Source organism: Giraffa tippelskirchi, chromosome 3 (genome assembly GCF_054371585.1).
Source record: "Giraffa tippelskirchi isolate mGirTip1 chromosome 3, T2T-mGirTip1v1.2.pri, whole genome shotgun sequence".
NCBI lineage: Eukaryota > Metazoa > Chordata > Mammalia > Artiodactyla > Giraffidae > Giraffa > Giraffa tippelskirchi.
The window spans coordinates 153146761-153168423 of NC_137277.1; the positions used below are offsets into that span (position 1 = coordinate 153146761).

The 21663-nt window shown below is 36.8% G+C and overlaps 1 protein-coding gene across 7 annotated transcripts in view; it reads left to right on the forward strand.

Annotated features, from left to right (window-relative positions):
* ADAM23 (ADAM metallopeptidase domain 23) overlaps window positions 1-21663 on the forward strand; it is a 206878-nt gene that overhangs the window by 169489 nt on the left and 15726 nt on the right. For 4 of the 7 annotated variants that reach the window (XM_081577944.1, XM_081577945.1, XM_081577946.1 and 1 more), the window contains 2 exons: window positions 18541-18634; window positions 19017-19405. The exons of 1 other annotated variant lie outside the window; for it this stretch is intronic. In XM_081577944.1, the coding sequence (XP_081434070.1) occupies window positions 18541-18634; window positions 19017-19032 (110 nt within the window). In that variant the 3' untranslated portion in view covers window positions 19033-19405. Of the gene's footprint in view, window positions 1-10857; window positions 10949-18540; window positions 18817-19016; window positions 19406-21663 lie in introns of those variants that run through there. 2 more of the 7 variants (XM_081577942.1, XM_081577943.1) reach the window with 2 other exon arrangements.

Sequence of the window (21663 nt, forward strand, 5' to 3'; positions counted from 1 at the left end):
TGCCTGAACAGATGAGCACAGCCGAAGTGGCTTAGACTTTGTTCTTTTTCATAAGGAATTATTAATTTGTTCTCTCTCTTCTGCATTCCTTCACTCACCCATGCCCCAAAAATCTTATTTGGAGGCATAAAGTAAACAAATACATTCTAGAGAAGAGAAGATCCCTAGCTGCCTTTTGTTTTGTTTTGCTTTTTTCCCATTTAATGTGGTGCTGGACTTCATTATCTTTTTTTTTTTCAAATAAATTTATTTATTTTAGTTGGGGGCTAATTACTTTACAATATTGTAGTAGTTTTTGCCATACATTGACATGAATCAGCCATGGGTTTACATGTGTTCCCCTTCCTGGACCCCCCTCCCACCTCCCTCCCCATCCTATCCCTCTGGGCCATCCCATTGCCCCAGCCCTGAGCATTTGTCTCATGCATCGAACCTGAAATGGTGTTCTGTTTCACATATGATAATATACATGTTTCAATGCTATTCTCCCAGAACGTCCTACCCTCACCTTCTCCCTCAGAGTCCATAAGACTGTTCTATGCATCTGTGTCTCTTATTCTGTCTCGCATATAGGGTTATCGTTACCATCTTTCAAATTCCATATATATGCATTAGTATACTGTATTGATGTTTTTCTTTCTGGCTTACTTCACTCTGTATTATGGGCTCCATTTTCATCCATCTCAATAGAACCGATTCAAATGTATTTTTTTAATGGCTGAGTAATATTCCATTGTGTATATGTACCACAGCTTCCTTATCCATTCGTCTGCTGATGGACATCTAGGTTGCTTCCATGTCCTGGCTATTGTAAACAGTGCTGCGATGAACATTGGGGTACACGTGTCTCTTTCAATTCTGGTTTCCTCAGTGTGTATGCCCAGCAGTGGGATTATCTTTTAAAGATAACCTTTTTGATCATTCAAGTAATATATGTTTATTGTAGAAAATTTTGAAAATACAGAAAAGATTAAAAAGAAGGTAAAAATCACTCTTAATCCAGTAACTCAGAGGTAAATCAATATTAGCATTCTGGTATATTTCTTTCCTGTTGCATATTTTCTTTTTTACTTAATTCTTAATGAAGACAGTGGAATCATTTGAATAAACCTACCCGTGGGTTCTAAAATTGTTAAAATCTTCATGAATATTTAATAATCTTGATTCATTTGAAAAAAGGTATTGGCTCTATCTGTACTGGCCATTTATATCTTTTCAGCCTCTATAGAAAATTCCATTAATATACTAGGAAAATGGAAAACAACTGAAATGAAAATTTAAACACTTTACTGTAGATTTGATAGTTTTAATTTTGATATTCTGATTAAAGAAGATGGTAAGAGAGAAACTACATACTTTACTTCTATTTTTTAATCCAGATAGCAAATATTTATTGATTCTATACTATTTAAAAGTCAGCATATCCTTGCACATGGTAGGCACTCTATGAATACCATATCCCTTCTATTTGGGAATATGTAAAAGAAGTGAAATGGTGCATTTTAACACTGATTTTCAGTTTATCAGAATCCATTTGTTGTATTGCCTTGCTGAAGAGTAACAGGTAACAAACTGAAGGTACTGAAGCAATCAGTACTTCCCTGACAGTAGGTTCAACACCTGTGTGAGGTGCCAAGGTTTTTCTCTATAACTTCATGTCCTACATTTTCTCATGATTCGATGGGTTTGGTTGACACTTGACTTACTGAGCACAGTCTTTGGACCCTCCCTAAATACTTGCCATAAATAATGAGCAACATCCACAGTGACCTAACTTGTCATATTTGTAGATAAGGGCTTTCTGTAGAGATATGGTGAGTGGGTATTAAAAAATACTTATTTTATTTAATTTCAATGTACTGCCTTGTTAAGAAGAAAAAAAATTTAAGAAGCAGAATGAAAATATTTCTTTTTAAGTCATGAGATTTTATCATAAAAGATGAATTGTACCCAACTACATCTCTTTGGATCAAGATTAAATTAGTAAAAACTAAAGGTGAATTCTGTGACTCTTTGATTTGAGGAAGTGAGAAATGAACCAATGTGTTTTGGGTATTTCTTTCATTTTAACTACAAGTTACTAAAAGAATAAAAATTCACCTTCATCTGGGTAGGGATGAATAACACACAGGAAAGTATTGCCATTGAAGTCACTCTGCACTGGCTCAAGTTGTCCATTGTTGACCCACTGTTTAAAGCATGGAAGATAATTTGCTCCAGCTCTCAAAATTATTAGAAGACAAGAAATAGGCTCTTAAAGCAAAAATCATGTGAGCGAGATTTTTTAAAAAGGATTTTTCTGTTACATATGTGACTCATGTTTTCTATACTATTGTTCATTTTACATACAAAGACGCTTCTGTCCCTCTTCTCCCAACCTGTTTCCACTAAACTCCCTGAAAGGAGTTATTTTGGCTTGTTCTGTGAGGGAAGAATATGTTTGAATTCTGCTTAAAAGACCTAGAATCTCCACCTGTTATAGGGAGAGCCATGTCAAGGACTGGTAATTTTTGTGTTGTGTAGGCATCTTTGCACAGTGCTGTCGGACACGACTGAGCGACTTCACTTTATTATAGGATACAATGAAACTTTTCTCATTGGATGGTTTGCAACACCTTGTAGGAGGGAAGAGAAGAAACTGGAACATATCAGATATTTTCCCTGATATATATGAAGTCAAAGAATGGTCCTGGGAAGCTTTGGTTAGATGCTGTCATCATGACAATAGTAATCACATCAGAGATAGAAGGGCCTTAGGGGCAATTCAGTTCAGACCCACTCTTCTAAAAATGAGAAAACTAGCTTAATTAATAAGGTTAACAGCTACTTAGGTGTAGAGCCAAGAATGAAACCTACATCACCTGATCTTCAGCCCAATGTGTTTTTTTCTGTTATTGCACACAGTCTTAGTTAAAACTGGGTGTTAAGTTATTCTGCTAGTTTTTATAACAGTGCTAAGTAGAAAGGGTTAAAAAACATGAGTAATGATTAAGCTTATTAACTGATACATTACTTGTCAAAGGAAGTATTATATTGTTAGCATTTAGTATTTTGAAAACAGTAATTTCTAAGTCTACGTTGAGGAGGAATATTTAGTGTTTACCTTTGCATGTGTTTTTTGATGACTTTCTTTGTGAGTGCAGAAATCCTTGATTTTGTAATTCAGATGATTAGGTATGAGAAGTTATGATTTTCATATATAATTATGCACCATCTCAGTATTTTTCTCATTACCAATGGCCTAATCAATAACATAAGGATTTAGTAAGTTTAAAATTTTTTTGATAATTCTGAGTTTACTTTGACTTCAGAAAAACTCTATGATATTTTCATTGAGAGCATAAACAAATAATATTCTTATAAAAAATAATTTATTTTTTTATCCTTTCAGACATTTATTCCAATGTGTGAAAAAAATGATTCAATTTTTAAAAATTTTATGTAGAAGAGTAATCAGATCTGGTTGTACATCTAAATACTGAATTGTAGAGCTTGATAAAATATCTATCATGCTAATATTATACTCTAAAGTATAAAAAATGTATTTAGTATTTATTTCTTATCTTAAATTTTAACAAAGTAATAAGTCTCTGCAGAAAGAACTTTGGTCCATCGAGTACAAATGATGTCTTTGATGCCTCTGGCCTTCAAAGTATTTAAGGATGCAGGATTGTAGCCCCTTTTGGTTCATTGGAGTTATATAGATGAAATATCGCAGCCTTTTGTTTCAAAAAGTCTCTAAAAGTACAAAAAGAAAAAAATCAGCCACTCAGTTTCAAAAACACAGTTTCAAAGTGTCTGAAGCATGACTTGTCTGTGAAAGAATTCTACATATAAAATAGAAATTCCTGAGAAAAGGAGAAAATTCTTAGTTCTTATCGATATTACACACGTCTCAAAAATTCTACCTTTTACATGTACACCCATGGCTGATGCATGTATGACAAAACCCACCACAATATTGTAAAGTAATTAGTCTCTAATTAAATAAATTAGTTTAAAAAATTCTACCTTTAGGCACATATGACAGCTAGGACCAAGATTAAAAATAATAATTAACCAACAAATAACAAAAATAAGAAAACAAAAGTGAAAACATACTGCTAAGTAATAAATGGTTTCTGTAAACAAGTTAAATGAAAAGTAAGTACGGTAAAGAGTTGGAGAGCAAAATTAAGTTCCTAATATGATTGTGTTGTTAGCTAGAATCTGCAAGCCTTCTAGGTTTGGTAGGATGAAAAGAAAAATAAGGTGTATCACCAGCATGGTTCCTGGAACAACAACAACAAAACCTTTTAGTAGATACTGAATGAATGAATGAACAAATACAGTTACATAATAAATAAATTAGTAGGGAAGTAAAACTAGATTATAGGTCCCCGAAGGTCCGAGGAAATTTTTTTCAATGAGAAGATAAATTCTTTTTAGCTGGGAAGAGCAGCTGAGACCTTAGTTTTTAAATATCCCCTGTATACATCCATCCACCTGTGAGCCACTCAGTGAATTCATGTCCATTTGAAAATAGGTTGAGTTGCTACCTACTGGAAGAGATAAGCCTATTAAGTGTCATGATAAAGAATTAAATGGATTTTGCATATATTTTTAGTTAAAAAGTAGTGGGAGGGCAGGAGAGCAAAGAGGGGAAAGGATATTTTTGAAAAAGCTGTTTTTCCACTTACTTTTATCTTGTTTTGGAGTTGAATACTCATCAGTTACGAATTGGAGATAATTGCTCTTGCCCAGGGGAGATTATAGATTATATCTGTTTATCTTGAATACATATTTGAAGCGTTTATAGAATCCTGTTCATCTGGTTGTTTCTAACACCTGAGTGATCAGTTGCCTAATTCTCTGGAATCTGTGGTGAGAAATTACATCCAGAGCAAATACAAAAAGCCTTTTAAAATAGATGTTGTTATTTATCACTCACATAGTTACTATAAAAATAACAAATATTCAGTCAGCATTATGTTTTAAAGGGATTCTTTACCATCTGAAAGGGATGTGTTAGTTTCCTATAATTTAGCACATACAGCTTTTATAAAATATTAAAGAGGTAATCGGACTCTCATATATTTTGGGTCTGAGGGTCACTGCCTAACAAAAAGTATATATATAACATGATGTGTGCTAGTTAATTTAGTGTTTTGAAAGCAATGATTTTCTATGGCCTCAAAAAAAAATGAGGCAGTCTATTTGGAATACATTTCATCTCAGTATTTACCTCCACAATTTGGAAATCTGAGCTCTTATTTAGGTTATATTGAATTATAATGGATTGTCATATTTGAAAAACATTGCTCAGTTTTCAGCTGTGTCCGATTCTTTGCAGCCCTTTGAACTGTAGCCCACTAGGCTTCTCTGTCTGTGGAATTTTTCAGGCGAGAATACTGGATTGGATTGTCATTTCCTCCTCCAGGGGATCTTTCAGACCCAAAGATCAAACCCGAGTCTCCTGAGTCTCCTGCATTGCGGGCTGAGTCTTGACCACTGAGCCATGGGGAACCCTTGAAGACCGTTACCATCACCTTATATGTTGGTCTTCTTTTCTTCCCCTCAATGCTCTCCATAGGCTTTCTCTGTTTTTTGTTGTGTCCCCCATCATTTTTTGTTATTTGAAGAGTAACTCAGGTTGTGTTTAGTTAATGATAAAGCTAGACTATCTGACTCATTCTATTTACTCTGTGATAAAATGAAGTAATTGTACAACTGCTCATCAGGTTTACACATTCAAGGTCCTCTCTCTTCTTTGGGAGAATATTTAGCTAAAAAGGTCAACGAACCCAATATTAAGCCTTAAAAAATTGTGACTTTGAGTCGTGGTTCTTTGTGTGTTTCCTTGTGTCTCAGAGCACACAGTTTATGTGAATACAGCCTTGTGGAAACTAATTTTTTATTTTCATTGTTAAAGTGAAGGGAACCAGTACTTCTGGTTCATATAGAAATGTGAGTTAAAGTGCATTTTTGTCCAAAGGTTTGCATGCATAGTCACAGACACAGACTCACAAACACACTCAACCCTAAATAACCTGCCTTCCTCCAACACTAAATTACATCTTGCCCAATTAGGGAGCACCGGGGACCTGTGCTCATTCCAGGCCCATTTTTCAATATTCAGAATCTATTCACAGAAGCTTGATGTGTGGGGATGGAGTGTCTCCACTGAGTCAAACACTGCTGGGTCGTCTGAAGCAATTACTACAGCATCACTGAGACCCTAACTTTCTCTCAGCACATAGTTTATACACTGGAGACTATTAAAAAACTAAAAGTGTCCCAGTACTATGTATGTCCCAAACACTGCAGGTTATTTGAAATATACTTTTCCAGATAAAATAATTTTCTGGCTGAAAATGCAGTTCATTTTAAAGGTAACTCTATTTTAAATCTGTAAGTATGTTGACAAAATTTGAATGATAAGTTCTGAGTGTTAAAAATATAGCTTCTTAGGCATATTTTGCAGTTTGAGAAGTTTATAAAAAGTATACTAATGGTTTACAGCTTTTATAACAAAAACACAGATTTGCTACTATGCAATTAAAATTATACTTTAATTTTAGCTCATTCCATGTAGGACCTATAACTCAAATTGGATTATTTATTATACATGTTTAAAGTATAAGAGACTATGTTTTAAGTAGGGTTTGTAGAATTTGAAGGTACTTTCAGAATTATTCTCAAATATTTGCAATGTGTATGTAGCTCTTAATTTCAAATCTTCAGGCAAAGATCTCAATATTTGATTTTCAAAGCATTTCCTAAACAGATTATGTTGTATGTTAGTGATTTCAGCGTGTAATTAATTTCCATTGTTAAAAACTCTCCGTTTTCCCTCCACACAGTGAACATGGCCACAAGCAGGCTAATAGGTGCCGTGGCTGGCACCATTCTGGCCCTGGGGGTGATTTTTGGAGGCACAGGGTGGGGAATAGAGTAAGCATCTTTCTGAGTTTCAGAGTGTTTCTGTTTGATCTCCGGTGTGTGAGCTGATCCTTAGCACCTGACTCACCCATATGTTGTCTTGTTGCTGTGTACCCCTTGTGGTGTGATTTGGATGTGTTTGTGTCCTGTGGTTTTCTTGTGCAGTGGAAAACCTTCTCCTGTCTGGAACAATGTGGGGCATAAAATAATATTGGGGTGCTTATGATGTCTTCACAATTAAGGCAATGGTCCCAAAGCTTCCATTGCTTCTCCATTTATAAAAGTAATTTTAAGATGCAAATCTTTTTTTGACAAACCATTAACACATATGCTTTTCTATGAGGATTTTGTTAGGATTCTTATAATAAATTTAATCTTCACAATCAAATGGTCTAATTGCTGAGTCATGTCCAACTCTTGTTACTCCATGGACTGTAACCCCCCAGGTTCCTCTGTTTGTAGAATTTCCCAAGCAAGACTACTGGAGTGAGTTGCCATTTCCTTCTCCATCACTAGTCAGATAGATCCACATATACAGTTAGAAATTATCAACAGTTGTAGCTCCTTTTAAAGAAAATCCAAATGTAGCCACTAACATTTGTTCCGTTTATTTAGAGTGATATAGGAGGCTTCAGCTTAATTTTTTTTTAAAGAAGCTATTTAGTTTTCTGGTTTTTTTAAAAAAGACATTTACGATACTGTCCTTATTTTCTTCTTATAGAATAGCTAATCATTCAAATCCAAAGTTTACATAAATATTTGGAAACAAAGAGCATCAAGAAAAAGAAGATATTTAGTGCAAACCTACAAAACCTTAGGTGAACAGTTGCAAATAATCTGGTGCATTTGTCTTAAAGAATAACCAGTGTATAAATAAATCTTCTGTGTGTCACTTGCCCTACACAGAAATACAGCTCTCCTCATTGGTGCTTTTATTTACATTGCTTTGTTCTTGATCCACATCCTCACAACAGCTGTCAGTTCTCCATGGGGTATTGCTCTTATGAGATTGCTAATCTGTAGACTAAAAGATTATCCTGATATTTTTTTCCCTCTAATTACAGAAAGAGCATATACAAATAATAGAAATACTCCCAATACATGCTATCTTTTCTATTGAGTGTAGTGGTGATAACATTTCCCAGTGGCTGGGGAATGAATTCCTAGTATTTTAAGAAATCACAGATAGCTTCTATTCAACAACCTCCCCAAACCCTGGGCATGTTGCTAACATCACTCATGTTTCTCCTTAGTCCCATTAGTGGCCACATATAGTACAGTATGGGCCTGGGAGACCTAGACACCAAATTAGCATTAACAGAGGAACAAGTCCAGAGGTCACACTTTCCACTATAGATTTACTAAACTTTCTCTCCCCTGCATCAACGGGCTTTGTCTAGACTGGGATCTTTTAATTCACATCCCATCTCTGTGGACTGTGAGGCTAATTAAACCCAGGAAGCTAGAAATACTGGAAAAGATATTTTATTTCTCTTCACTTGTTAGAAAATAAATATTTTATTTCTCCTTACTTACATATGACAGAGCTAAAATACTTAGAGAAGGCAAGAACTTTGTCCTGTAAAATTTCACTTTGGATGTGTTAAATGGATTATATACAGAAGCAGCGTTTCTTTTCCAAGAGAAATTCTTTATATACATTTATGTGAAATTCTTCCTTGAAAAAAGGTAGTTTTCAAAAAAGTCATCCCAGTTCCTTTTTTTTTATATTATTTATTGGCCATAACTGCAATGTACTAATGAAATGGATACATTTTAACAAATTCCCCTTGGAGTCTGAGAGCTGGGCAAAATTGAAGGCAGTTGCTGTAAAGCATAGTGTTTGTTACCAACCTTTGTTTTATCTACTCTTCTACTGTTGTAAATTTGTGGCTATTTCTGAGTGTGACAGGTAAGTCCACATAAGTACTACTATATTTAAACTAGGTAACCAATAGGACCTACTGTATAGCCCAGAGAACTCTGCTAATATTCTGTAACAACCTAAACAGGAAAAGATTTTGGAAAAAGAAAATGGATACATGTAAACATGTAACTGAATCACTTTGCTGTGTACCTGAAACTAACACAACAATGTTAATCAACTGTATTCCAAAAAAAAAAAAAAAAGCAGAAAAAGAAATGTGGGAAGGAAATACAGCTAAGTGGGATAATGTTTAGCAATCTTTGTGTAAATATAGTAAGTTGTTTTGACTTTGCAGGATGTCTGTCATAGCCTTGTGTTCTATCTCTGCTGTCTCTCCCTGAAATCTGCCATAAACAGTATGTAAACCAGTGATCGTGGCCATATTCCTATAAAATTTCTTTGCCAAAAAATTCATCAGGGACAAATTTGGCCTGTGGGCTGTAGTTAGCTGCCCCTCAATTTGTAGCATAACCTTCAGAGTCAGACAAATCTTTGTTCAGATTTTGCCTCTGTCGCTTATTAATGTCTAGAAACCTCTGTTCATCTATTAAAGAGGGATAAAAATAGTTCCTATCTCATAGGGGTTTTATGAGGATCAAATGAAATGTTAATATTTGTCAAGCACTTAGAACTGCACCTGGTAAATAGTAAGTGCTCAATATACAGTAGGTAATCTGATTTTCTTGCTCTCCTAATTATTTATTATTGTCAGTGGGACTCTACAGGCCACTGAGATTTGTGTTCTGTAGAACCTCGGTAGTTCCATCTTAAGAGCACGTCTCTGTCCCGGAGCCTGTGAAGACCACATCCCCGACACTCCCATTGCCCTATACCCTATCCCACTCATGCCCACAGCACTGGATGATCTTAGTAAAAACATATAATGCACACAGTTTTAGTGCAGTGGCATCCATTTACATACACAGCTGAGAGCACTAATGTGAGCAGAAAAAAGAATTTTTTACACAAAAATCAATGTATGCACAAATTCAGGATTTTAGGAGAACTATCAAAATTGGTTTCATGACTTCTGGAACAGAAATAAATAGGACTGGAATTAGTTTGCTATTAGGAGCACTGTACCTGCATATCAGCCCCCTGGAGGATGTGATACTTAGAATAATTCATGTAGTGAAGTTAATGTTGCTTACATTTAAAAATAGTGTGCTAAGGTGTTTTCCATGTGAATGGAGAGGATTTACTGTATGTTTCAACTGTTACTAAAACAATTGACAAAAAAATTCCACTTTGCATTTTCATTCTTGCTGTCTTTACTTCTCACTTCTTTTTTTTTTTTTTCAAATGTCTCCAAGTCTCAAATTTCTCTTAGTAATACCTGGAAACTTGAAGATCGAGTCAGTCGAACTTAAGGAATCTTTATCCTATTTCCCCAAAATTACTCAAATACATTTTATGCTTCCTTTGTATCTTGTCTTTGGAATTCCATGTTGCTGTGTAAACACTGTATGGGTCTCTGCAATGAAGAAGCATCTTTGAGCGCCTCCCAGTTAGATCTTTGTTGGTACCTTCCTTCTGAATTTTAACTGTCTTCAATGAGGGATAAAAAATTTAGCATTTAGACAACTTTATCTGCTGCTTGCAAGAGCACTTTAGTGGAATGTTTTTCCTTCTTTTCATGCCTTCATTTGCCAGCCAGAGGGTACAAATTCTAATGCTGTCATGTTTATTCGTTCTTTTACTTGTTCGCTTCCTGATCCTGGGGTAGGGGAGGAGAAAAAAGATGGGCGACGGCAGCAAGTGGGCATCTGTAACTTTCTTCAGATTCTGCGGAAGGTGAATGGAATGGAACTTATTGTGTCAGTGGTGCAGAAACTTTGGATTTATAGGCAGATGAATCTAAGCAATAGCTGTCTATAAACAAAGGCGATATAAGTGTTTAGTGATCTTTTTCAGAGGGGATTTACTTCCTGTAACTGCTTATCTGCCTGTCCCTGGTGGTAATGAAAGTGGTCAGCTCATGACTTTCTTCCCGTGATCCTTTGCCACAGGTCCTAGTGCCACCAATCTCATAATAGGCTCCATCGCTGGTGCCATCCTGGTAGCAGCTATTGTCCTGGGGGGCACAGGATGGGGATTTAAGTAAGCAATGCCGCATGTCTTCTTCTCAGTGGCTCTGGCACTTCTCTATTCTGCTTACATAACCAAGTTTTGAGTTCCTGCTACCAGATTTTGAGTTGTAACAGTAAAACTACTAAAAATAGATATTTGTGTTCAGAAATGGGTCAGAAAAGAAGAAACATGGAACCTCAAATATCAGCTTCAGGCAGATGGGAAAACACAAAATGTAGACAGCACTTACATGCAGTACCTAAAGGAGAAGTTCTTTGATAAAAGTAGTTTTAGGAGCAAGCATCCTGAGAAACATTTATTTATATGCAGATAATCCAGGAACCTGTTGTTGGAAATAAGCGCATCTTCTCATACAAGTTCTTTGTATCTATTTAAAACTGGTTTATATGCCACTGACATTTTGAAATTTTCACAACCTTATTTTTCACACGTATAGTTTTGTGATTTGAAAAGCTTTATTATTTTATAAAAACATTAAAAAATAGTTTCACTAATTCCCTAACCTACTAAATCGGTGTCTCATTGGAATTTGAAGCCTATGGCTTTGTGTCTCTTAATATTTTTTAATGAACTGTTAATATTGACATGACTGGTAGACTAGGTGTGTTTTCATATGACCTTTCAGTTTGGATTGTACCTTGATGACTGAAGTAGGTTTGTTTAAATAGACATACCAGATAATCACAAACAAACCTTGATTGTGGTCCAAATTTTTGAACCTAGTTTATCCAGTTTGGTGTTTCCATACCTTGAATTCATTGGGTGATTGCTTCCTATATCTTTTTGTGCTGTGATGACTTGTTTATTGTGGTTTGTAGATAAGACCTAATACTCCCTGTGCCAAATACTCCCTGTGATAAATTCAGTTTCAATTAGATCTAGGAAAACAAATTTAAGTGGGAAATAAGAGTATTACCCAAATTCAAAACCCACTTTGCCTCCATCTGGTTACTTAATAGAGGAAATTTTTGACCTGAATTATCTGAGTAATTACCTCAATTATGAACTTTTTTGTATTTTATATTTGGAATTCTCAATTCAATATATTTAAACCAGGTAAAATGTGATTATTAGAAATTGATTATGAAAGAAAAACAAGCCAAAAGATGATTTAAACAAATTAAACATTTTCTGCTAATTTTGTTATTATATTAAAATTTAATGAATAAGCCTACAAATTTTTGAGTGGCTTCAACTTGGAATGGTGTTATCAGGTGGTACCTCTTTTCTTCAGAGATATTTATAAATTTGAACCTGTTTAATGAAACAGTAATTTTGACATCAGTGTGCTTCAAAGACACACAAACACATTTAACTTTCTCATCATAATATTAATAAGATTTTGCCCAGTTAATGAGTCATTAATGTGGTACCTAATAACAAAAAAAAATGTGTTTGTTTGGGCTGAAATAATTCTAGCAAAAACTTTTCTTAGTGTCTCATTACTGTAAAAAAGTCATTATACATTTCAGTAGTTCCATGATCTGTTACTCTAGAATGCTCCTTTGAACTTTTTCATAAGTATGCCTCAAGGAAAATAAACTTGGCTCATGCCAGGCTTATGCCTCCTTGGTGCTAGGAGACTTCAGTTTCAAAGGCCTAGAAAAGAGTCCGCTGGGCATCTTAGCCATCCAGCCACAATGCAGTGACAAATGTACCACTTCAGCATTTGGAGATGAGAGCACTGTTCTGTAGCAGGACCTCAAAACAGTGGCCTGGCCTAGCTCACAGCTTGAATTGCATGTTTCTTTGGGGAAAAGCAAAAAAGCATTTATCACTGTGTATATAAGTAGTTTAGGCCTGTACAGTGTATTTATATCTGAGAAAGATATCTAGTTATCAGAACAGAAAGGGGAAGAGATGGACATTTAGTGAGGTGAGAAATAGCCTTTGGGGGGATGCTGTGCAGACCTGTGTGGCTGGGTTCTGTCAATACGCCTTCCCTTCCCTATGACCCTTATAGAAAAACATTGTAGAAGGCACACAGTAGTGTAAAGTAAATATTTGTATGTCCTGCAACAAAGGGAAAAATGAAGACAGAATTCTTGAACATGTCATTTTAGCAGTTTAAATTTGTAGAAGGTACTGCTGTTTGTACTATTTATTGCTCCATGGGAATCTTTAGTTTAGAGTTTTAAATGTTAGATCTTTAGATTTTAATAGTAGCTATGTGGTTTGTATGGAGCTTTAAATAACTACTTTAACCTTGCCATAAAAGCCTTTGGGTGATGAATGATGAAGCTTCAATGTTCCCACTCTTCACACAGTTTTAGAGATGATTAGTCTAGAGATGATTTGGAAGTATAATTATTTGTTGTTTGAATTGAAACTTTGAAGTCTTTCATTGAGTTCAGTGTAGATACAAAAGAGGTTTCTTTAGAATCAAAAGTTGAAAATAGTTTGTAAAAAGAATTGCTCTAAATATCTTTATTGGAAAGCCCTCCTGAAACTGGGTTTTTATTACTGGATGAGAAATTAGCAAGATAGCCTAAAGAATCTGAAGGTACATATACTTTTAGATTAAAGGAAAATACAGTAACTGCTAAGGGCAAGTATTGCTTTTTACTAATGTTGAATTTCTTTAGGTGTAACATTCTGAATAATGTAGTTGTGGAAGAAGTTTCATACCCAACATAACCTGTTCAAGTATGAATGAGAGATACAGCTGTGCTCTGACTCCTGACACTGCCATTATGGTTCTTTTTTTACCCATATTTACCCTTAAATAGCTGGTTAAAGCATAAGCATATGTGAGTGTACATGCATGTGTGAATGTGTGCAAATTTGTGTGTGTAAAGTGATGATGAAGCTTTATCAAGATTGTGTGGTCAAAACAATAGTATGAATTTAGATTACTTCTTTTTAGCAGAAGAGTAGATCCTGAAAACTTTGCTTAATGCAAGAAAGACTTCCCTGAGCAAGATGGTGAAACTCTTAAAAAGAAAAAAATGTTTTATTGGGTAGGTTATTTTTTAAAAGTATTCTGTATATTGGGTAATGTGGTAGGCATACCTAAGTAATTTCAGCTAGTTCTGTATTCCAGAAGTATGAAGATCCTAAGGGATAGTTTAGTCTATGGATTCTCAGTCTTTAAGGTGTTAGGATTTTTCTCTGAGAAATCTTGTGAAAACTGAACATAGGCCCTTGTCACACCAGTTTGGTCAACTTTCTCCTGTATCTGCATTTATTTGCTCTCACCCTCGGCTCTTTTTTTTTCTCTTCATCCCTGTACACACTAAATAAAGGTATGAACTGTGGTGCAGAAGATTGCAAACGTGGTTGCCAAGGAGGCTCATGGCTATCGTTCAGCGTTGAATAATAATGTTGCTCCACTGGGTCATTAGTGCTGTTGCCTTTCCTGGACATTGAAAAAAATCAAGAGACTGAAGTATCATTTTAGTAGCATCTTTCTCTAAAGCTTAGGACGAGTGCAAGTATATAAAAAGATAACTTCATCTCTTCATCTAATAATGAACAGAATTGCTGTTATTAACTTGGATACAGCTTTTTATCTGAATTTTCTAAATCTGAAGACAGGAGTTTTGATGTGAGCAATATGGTCATTTATATGCACATAAAGTATATCCACACCATAGGTGATGGTGGTAGAAAAGAGATTCTAGGTGATGATAGGAAAAGAACTTGAAGGTTAATAGTGCCATAGTTTGCTGACAGTTCATATCACAAGATTTGAGGACGAATGTTGAGTTCTTTCAGCTGTGTTATAATTGCAGGCTGTGGAAGACCATTGCCATGTCCCATTATTCCACCACCTGCTCTCTCCATGGGATTCAGCAGCAGGAGTGGCCATGTTGGCCTGGCAGAGCTGCCCCTGACATTAAAAGTGTTAATTTAATAAGTCTATGTAATTAAATATGTGGTTTCCTATCTATGAGAAATCAGATTCAGTCCCTACTGAACCTGACTTGGATGCTAGGAGATTGTTTGGCTTGTGTTCCTTGTCATTGGAGGTGCTGAAGAAAAGACTGTTTAGGTACTTGCAATAAATGAAATTGAAAGAGTCATATCTGGATTATCACAAGGAAAGTTAACTGAATTGTTTGAATGGCATACTGGATGAAATTTGAAATGAACCTAATATTGCTAATTATATTTTCTCAAAAAATCAAATGTCAAAAAAAAAATTCAAATATCTTTTTTCTGCTTTTGTTTTTTGTGGAGTTTAGAAATGAAATCAATTTTAGCTAGTCTTTCCATGAGGAGGATAACCAGATTGCACCTTATCTAAATTCCATGACCATATCCCAATACAAAATAAGGGACCTGGTTTCCCTAGTATCCCTCTGACATTTGGGTTAGACACTTTCTTACTCAGACCTAGCAGGTGGTAGTGGTGCCAGGTTAGCCAGAAAGACCCAGTTCAGCTCCCTGACTCAACTACCTGGGGAGGTGAACTCAGTCTAAGGTGACCAAGGAGGCAGAGTTGGGCAAAGGGTTCTTGGTGGGCGAGTGATGGCTCATCATGGAAAAAGAAGATTTTAGTAGTGGATAACCATACCCTTAAAAGAATATCTAAGACTTTACAATTCCCAGAACATTATTGTTACCTGAAGAGCCTTTTAAAAATCTTTTGTAGATGTATATATAGTATAATATATAGTAGACAAAAATACAGGTTTTTCAGAAGTAGTAAAAATGGATGAAAACTGAGTCAGTGCAGGGTTTATGATGTGCTATAATGATTCAGAAATACCTTGCAGGTTATGATGAAAAAGTGAGCGGCCTTCGGAATCCAGTGAATAAAGGATTTCAGAGGAAACACTTGTGGAAGGAAAGCAGCAAGCATCTACGCATGAGAGATGTGCTTTCACATTAAAATAGAACAAAATAACTTGATAGGCAGTTCTCAACATATAGTAGCCAGTAGTGGTTTTACAGTTGACCCGTGAGGAGCCCTGAAAGTCAGCCAGCTGCAGGAATGGCCCTAACTGTCCTCATCACAGGGCTCCACCTTCTCTCTGCTGGGATATCAGTGGTGGAAGCGTGGTCCTGAAACTCCACATTAGGATTTAGAGTCCATTTTCCCATAGACAGGAGGGTGGGTTGGCCTCCTGATCTGCCCTGGGAGGCCAGTCATACTGTAGGACATTGTTTTTATAAAAAATGCAATCTAAACTTCAAAACTGACAACTTATGGACACTAGAGGTTGCCTGTATGTCAGGCTGAAATGGAATTTCATATCTCCAAATGAACCAGGGAATGCACTGGCAGTCCAGTGGTTAGGACTCAGGGCTTTCACTTCTGAGGACCCAGGTTTGATCCCTGTTTGGGCAACTCAGATCCTGCAAGCTGAGTGGCTTGGCCAAAAAAAAAAAAGGACCAGATCGCTGTTATGACCTTAAAGGTGGCTATTTATCTGACATTCCCTGAATTTGAATAAAGGGATTTAGATAAGGGCAATAGAGTCATTTTGGGCTTCCCTTGTGGCTCAGCGAGTACAGAATCCGCCTGCAATGTGGGAGACCTGGGTTCGACCCCTGGGTTGGGAAGATCCACTGGAAAAGGGAAAGGCTACCCACTCCAGTATTCTGGCCTGGAGAATTCCATGAACTGTATAGTCCATGGGGTCTCAAAGAGTCGGGACATGACTGAGCCACTTTCACTTTCAATATAGTCATTTACATGTGTAGCGTGAGCCCACTTGATTTTTCCTCCACACCAAGTTTTAATTGGGGAGACAAAAGTTTAATGGTTCTCTTGCATTCTGGCAATACGTATCTAAATAGGTTGGGGCTCCTAGTCCTTCATGGTCATTCCACAAGGTCAAACAGTCACTGTTTTCTCCCCACCTGACTCACAGGAAGTGTGGTTCCTGATGTGTCTACCTTCAAGGGCAGTGAACATGGTAGAGACACAGGCCCTGTGCTCTGAAGGAAACTGACGTAGTAACAGATACATCAAGGGAGACTTCCCGTTTGTTCTCACCTCTCTTTCCTGGGCAGCATCAGCAATGATTGCTTTTAAGGATACTGACCCAAAAGAGGGTTGAGAAGGAGGAAGGGGAATGGTGAAAAGAAAAATGTAGCAGTGCTACAAATAGTGTTTGTACTATGTGTTAGCCAGTGATCCACATACTTAAGCCATTAATGAAGATGCCATAATGAAAACTTTTGAAAAAGCAAAAGGGAGATTTTCTTTATTAAAGAGTTTTATATTTGCTATTTAAAAAGAGAAGCATCAAAGCAGTCATCTTGGAGAAAAAAAATAAGAACTTTGCAGGATGTCTTTCTACATAATTTTGAGCTTTGGTATTGTTTTTATTTTGAATTACCTGTGGAGACGAGGAATATACTGCAGTCCTTTTGGTACTTAGGGCTGTAAGGGTATCAGCTGGCCCCGAGTGAATGGGCAGGGGGATGAGGGGTCTCCAGTTTTGCATGACGCCATGGTGGCAGCTGCGTTGCGCCCGCCCAGTGTTCAGAGTGAATGCATGAACCCCTGCTTGATGCCCCACATGAAGCCAGACTATGGGGAGGTTGCAACCAACTTTTGTTGCCTTGTAGTGTCCTGCTGGTTCTCTTCTTTTCTCTTTTTAAACATAAACCTCTTTTTAGGAGACTGGACACTGTGAGCAAGGCATTTTAACTTGCTTATTTCAACTAAGCTAAGCTGCTCCATTTGCTTAACTAACCTGAGCCTGTGTCCATTCTCCTTGGAGTGTACCAACTTACTGTGCACTCTGGCTTTCTACTTTCTAGGTAAGAAAAATGCTTGTTCCAAAGTGAGGTAAGAGTTCACACCCCAAGGCAGCAAGATAACTGAGTAGAGCGAAGTTTTTTTGTTTTGTTTTGATTTTGTCACTTCGGCAAAAGCCAGTCCACAGATACAGACCTCTTAAGTTCCCAAAGGAAGCGGTTATAAGACTTTCAAAATATTTCTTAGTTTTTCTAATAGACCCCTAAGTGGAAGAGCCTCCTGGATTAATTTATACCTAGTTAAAGTTTGCTATGTCATGTCCTTCTGAAATCTGCTTTTCTGATATCTCAGTTGGTAAAGAATCCACCTGCAATGCAGGAGACCCCGGTTCAATTCCTGGGTTGGGAAGATGCACTGGAGAAGGGATAGGCTACCCACTCTAGTATTCTTGGGCTCCCCTCATGGCTCAGCTGGCAAAGAATCTGCCTGCAATGCGGGAGAACTGGGTTCGATCCCTGGGTTGGGAAGATCCCCTGGAGAAGGGAACAGCTACCCACTCCAGTATTCTGGCCTGGAGAATTCCATGGACTGTAAGTCCATGGGGTCGCAAAGAGTGGGACACAATTGAGCAACTTTCACACTTCCTTCTGAAATAAACAAATTTGGCTGCTGAGGCTTTCTGTGATTTATAGTGAACAACTGGAAGCTTCTTTTCAGCCTTCACAAATGGATATACGCTGGCAGGGAGGTTGTAGCAACACCCAAAAATGTGAGCTGTTCTGTGTTTCAAGTTATTTTGGACAGTCTGCCTCGGGGTGAGTTGATTACTTTGCTCTGGAACTAGCGTTGCTGTCATTATCATTACCCTTCTCGCATCATGATCTGATTAATATTGTGGATTTTTCCCCTTCTGCTTGCATATTCTTTTGACGCACTCTGGAAGAAATGTCAAGAAGAGGAGGTTTGATCCTACTCAGCAAGGCCCCATTTGAATCAGCGGCCCTGGATGAACAGCATCTTGCACTGTGGGATTCTGGGTATGAAATACTTGCAGCATCGTTGCCAGAACTATTAAGTCTGTGAACAAAAACCTTGGGTGGTAATGACTAGAGAACTAACATTGGGGTAACAGGGATGGGGTCAAAGAAAACTGTCCTTTTTGGAAATAATTTCAAAGAACCCCTCCCACCACCTATCAATAAAAGGGAGCAAAAGACAATATTGTACAAAGAACTATTTCAGAATCTTTTTTTTTCTAATGAAAGGAAGAAGGAACAACAACAAAAATTAAGTGCAATAAAAGAACCGTTACAAAATAGCAAATGATCTTTTTCTTTCCTCAGCCTGCTACCACTTAATATCTTCTAAATGATTTAGCATGATTTTTTTTTTTCTTTTCTTACCAATGACACACTCCAGCGGCATGAAGATCTAATTTTCGAAAGGGTAAAATCTGCATGGCCTATATACAACAAACAGCTAGCAAGCCAATCCACAGCAAAACCTGCAACTGATTTCCTAAGATGAAAGTGGCAGATGAACCCATGGAAGCTGCCTGCCCTCCTCCCTCCTGCTCCCTAGTCTTGACCAGGCCGTGAGGAACTCCACACACCCCTGCTCTTGTTGATTCAGTTCCTGTTGTCTTTTCTCCTGGACCTCGCATCCTTTGGAAATGGAAGCTGGAATTTGAACAATGATGCTATTGTATAGTTCTTTTATAAATGTAAATATGGAAATAGATTTTGACACATCATTTTCACTTGTCTGTACTGAAATATTTCTCTTGTAAAGGTTGTCTGTAAATTTGAGTTTATTGTTTGTTCTCCATCGTTTTTATTCTTTTTGTCTATTTCTCTTTGTCTCTGTCCTCTCTTGTAACGTGTTGTACAGTGATTCTTGAGTTTGCTTAAAAAAAAAACAGATATGGCCACAGATTCAAGGAGTTTGGGCACAAAACAGATGCAATTAAAAAAATGAAATGATTGAGTGAGATGAAATGCTTGAAACCAAAAATAAACAAAGGGTGGGGGACACAAAGAACAAAATAACCCATAGGAAAAACATAAAAATTATGTAAATGCAAATATATGTACTCACAAGTCTCTAAATTTTTTTGATGTCATTATAAACATCTGTATATAATGTAAGAAAGTAGACACCCTCTCAAATTAATCACAAAAGTGCCAAGCTCATGATGTTAGTTTTTGATTTTGACAGTTTTCTTTCCCTGTCTTTAATGTGAAAGGAGAATAAACTTAAAGCCTTAAATTAAAAATAATTTTTAAATGTTGAAAGCTTGGGGAAAAAGTTAAACTTTTCATTTTATTCCATATCTATTATTGTCAATACTTCATTCATATCTTCAACTTCCTGCCTCAAAATAAGTATGGTAGATCCCCATTGTAAAGCTGGTAATGAGGACAGAAACAGCATTTACCTTTTTCTGAGCACTGTTAAGATAGGATTTAATTCTGTGTGTTGTGTTTTCAACCAACTTTGGCCTGCAATGTATGGCTGACCTGTGGAACATTGTGCTGAATTACAATGGGATCCTACTATGTACAAATTCACATCCTTCTTTTCCCTCCAGGCAGATTTGCAGATATAATCTGGGTTCCCAAGCCCCTCTGAATTTAATTCACTGTCACTGATTTTTTTTCTTCCATTGATGGTCAAGATAGCTTTTGTTCAAGTGTTGAGTATCTACCTTAATAAAGAAATTTAGTTCCAGCTTTTTTTTGAATATAAAAGCTTGTACATGATCCTTTAGTGAGGATCCATCTAGTGATGTTTTACTGTTTTACTGAGGGCCCCTAAAGAGCCCACACTTCTGTAATGTCCTGCTTTTAGAAACAGGATGTCCAGTTGTCCCATTCACTTCTTCATGACAACTAAATTAGTTGCTCAAGTGAACTTTGAGTTCTTTTTCAGCAAGATTCATGACACTAGTCTCACCACTTTTGCCTGGACTTTGCAAAGGATTTTTTCCTTAACATGTGCTGCTTTAAACAGTGGGGTTTTCCCCAAGTTATCCTTTGCTTTGGAAGTGTTGCAGTCGTAGAGCAGAAACCTTAATTTCTAAATGCTACAATAGACCGTAATCTAACATCTTAATCCTGTTATTGCATTCTGAGTCCTAGGTGCTACACAGGTATGTAGTCTTTCTCTAGAACTAGCTGTATGTTTATGTTGTAATAACAGGGTTACCTACAAGGTTTATCAGCCTTATTAGCTTTGGTGTCATAAGACATGAGTTGTATCCCTCTACCAAGCAGCACTGGCTCCTAGAGGGAGCTTGGAGGAAACTCAGATTACTCGGGATCTCTTCCTGTCACTCCGTTGTTTGTGTCTCTCTGTTGTTGAGTCCTGTTCACCAATGGACACTTAGCTGCTGCTGAGTCCACCATACACATTTCACTGCTGTTCCAGAGGTACCGTGGTTGACTTAATAGATACACAACCATGGTAGTACAAACAAGTTTAAACCTGTTGTTAACTTTTGAGCATTTCACAAACAACATTGTAAATGTGCGATGTTATGTTTTAAATCAGACCACAGTGGTCCCCAAATATTATGTACATATGGCAACTGTCAGTGTAACTTTTTATTACACTGGCAATTTCATAGGTAATGAAACCTATGCTCCAATGTTAAATTATTTGTGTGTATATGTAAAATACACGAGCTTTAAGCTATCTGTGTATGACTATGAAAGATAATGCAACCATACCAGTTGTGAACAGTGGATTATAGTTATGTTTGGTGGTATTAGTTTATGTGACTTCAAGGTCTGTTGTATTTTCTCTTGCACATGCCATTCATTTGCTGATTCTTGTGGTGTGAATATGCCAGTTTATTCATTTGAGCTCAAAGCAGAAGCATCTCACCGTTTAATGTTACCCAACAAGAGTTAGTGTAAAGTGACAAGTTCCCATTTCACCCGTTAACTTTTGCTTCATTAATTGGTGACACCTGGATGAGGAGATGTGCGCTGACTTCATTGCTCACCCTGGGATACTGCATGAGCCCATCGAATTAGAGCTGTTCCTATTAGATAAATGAGCA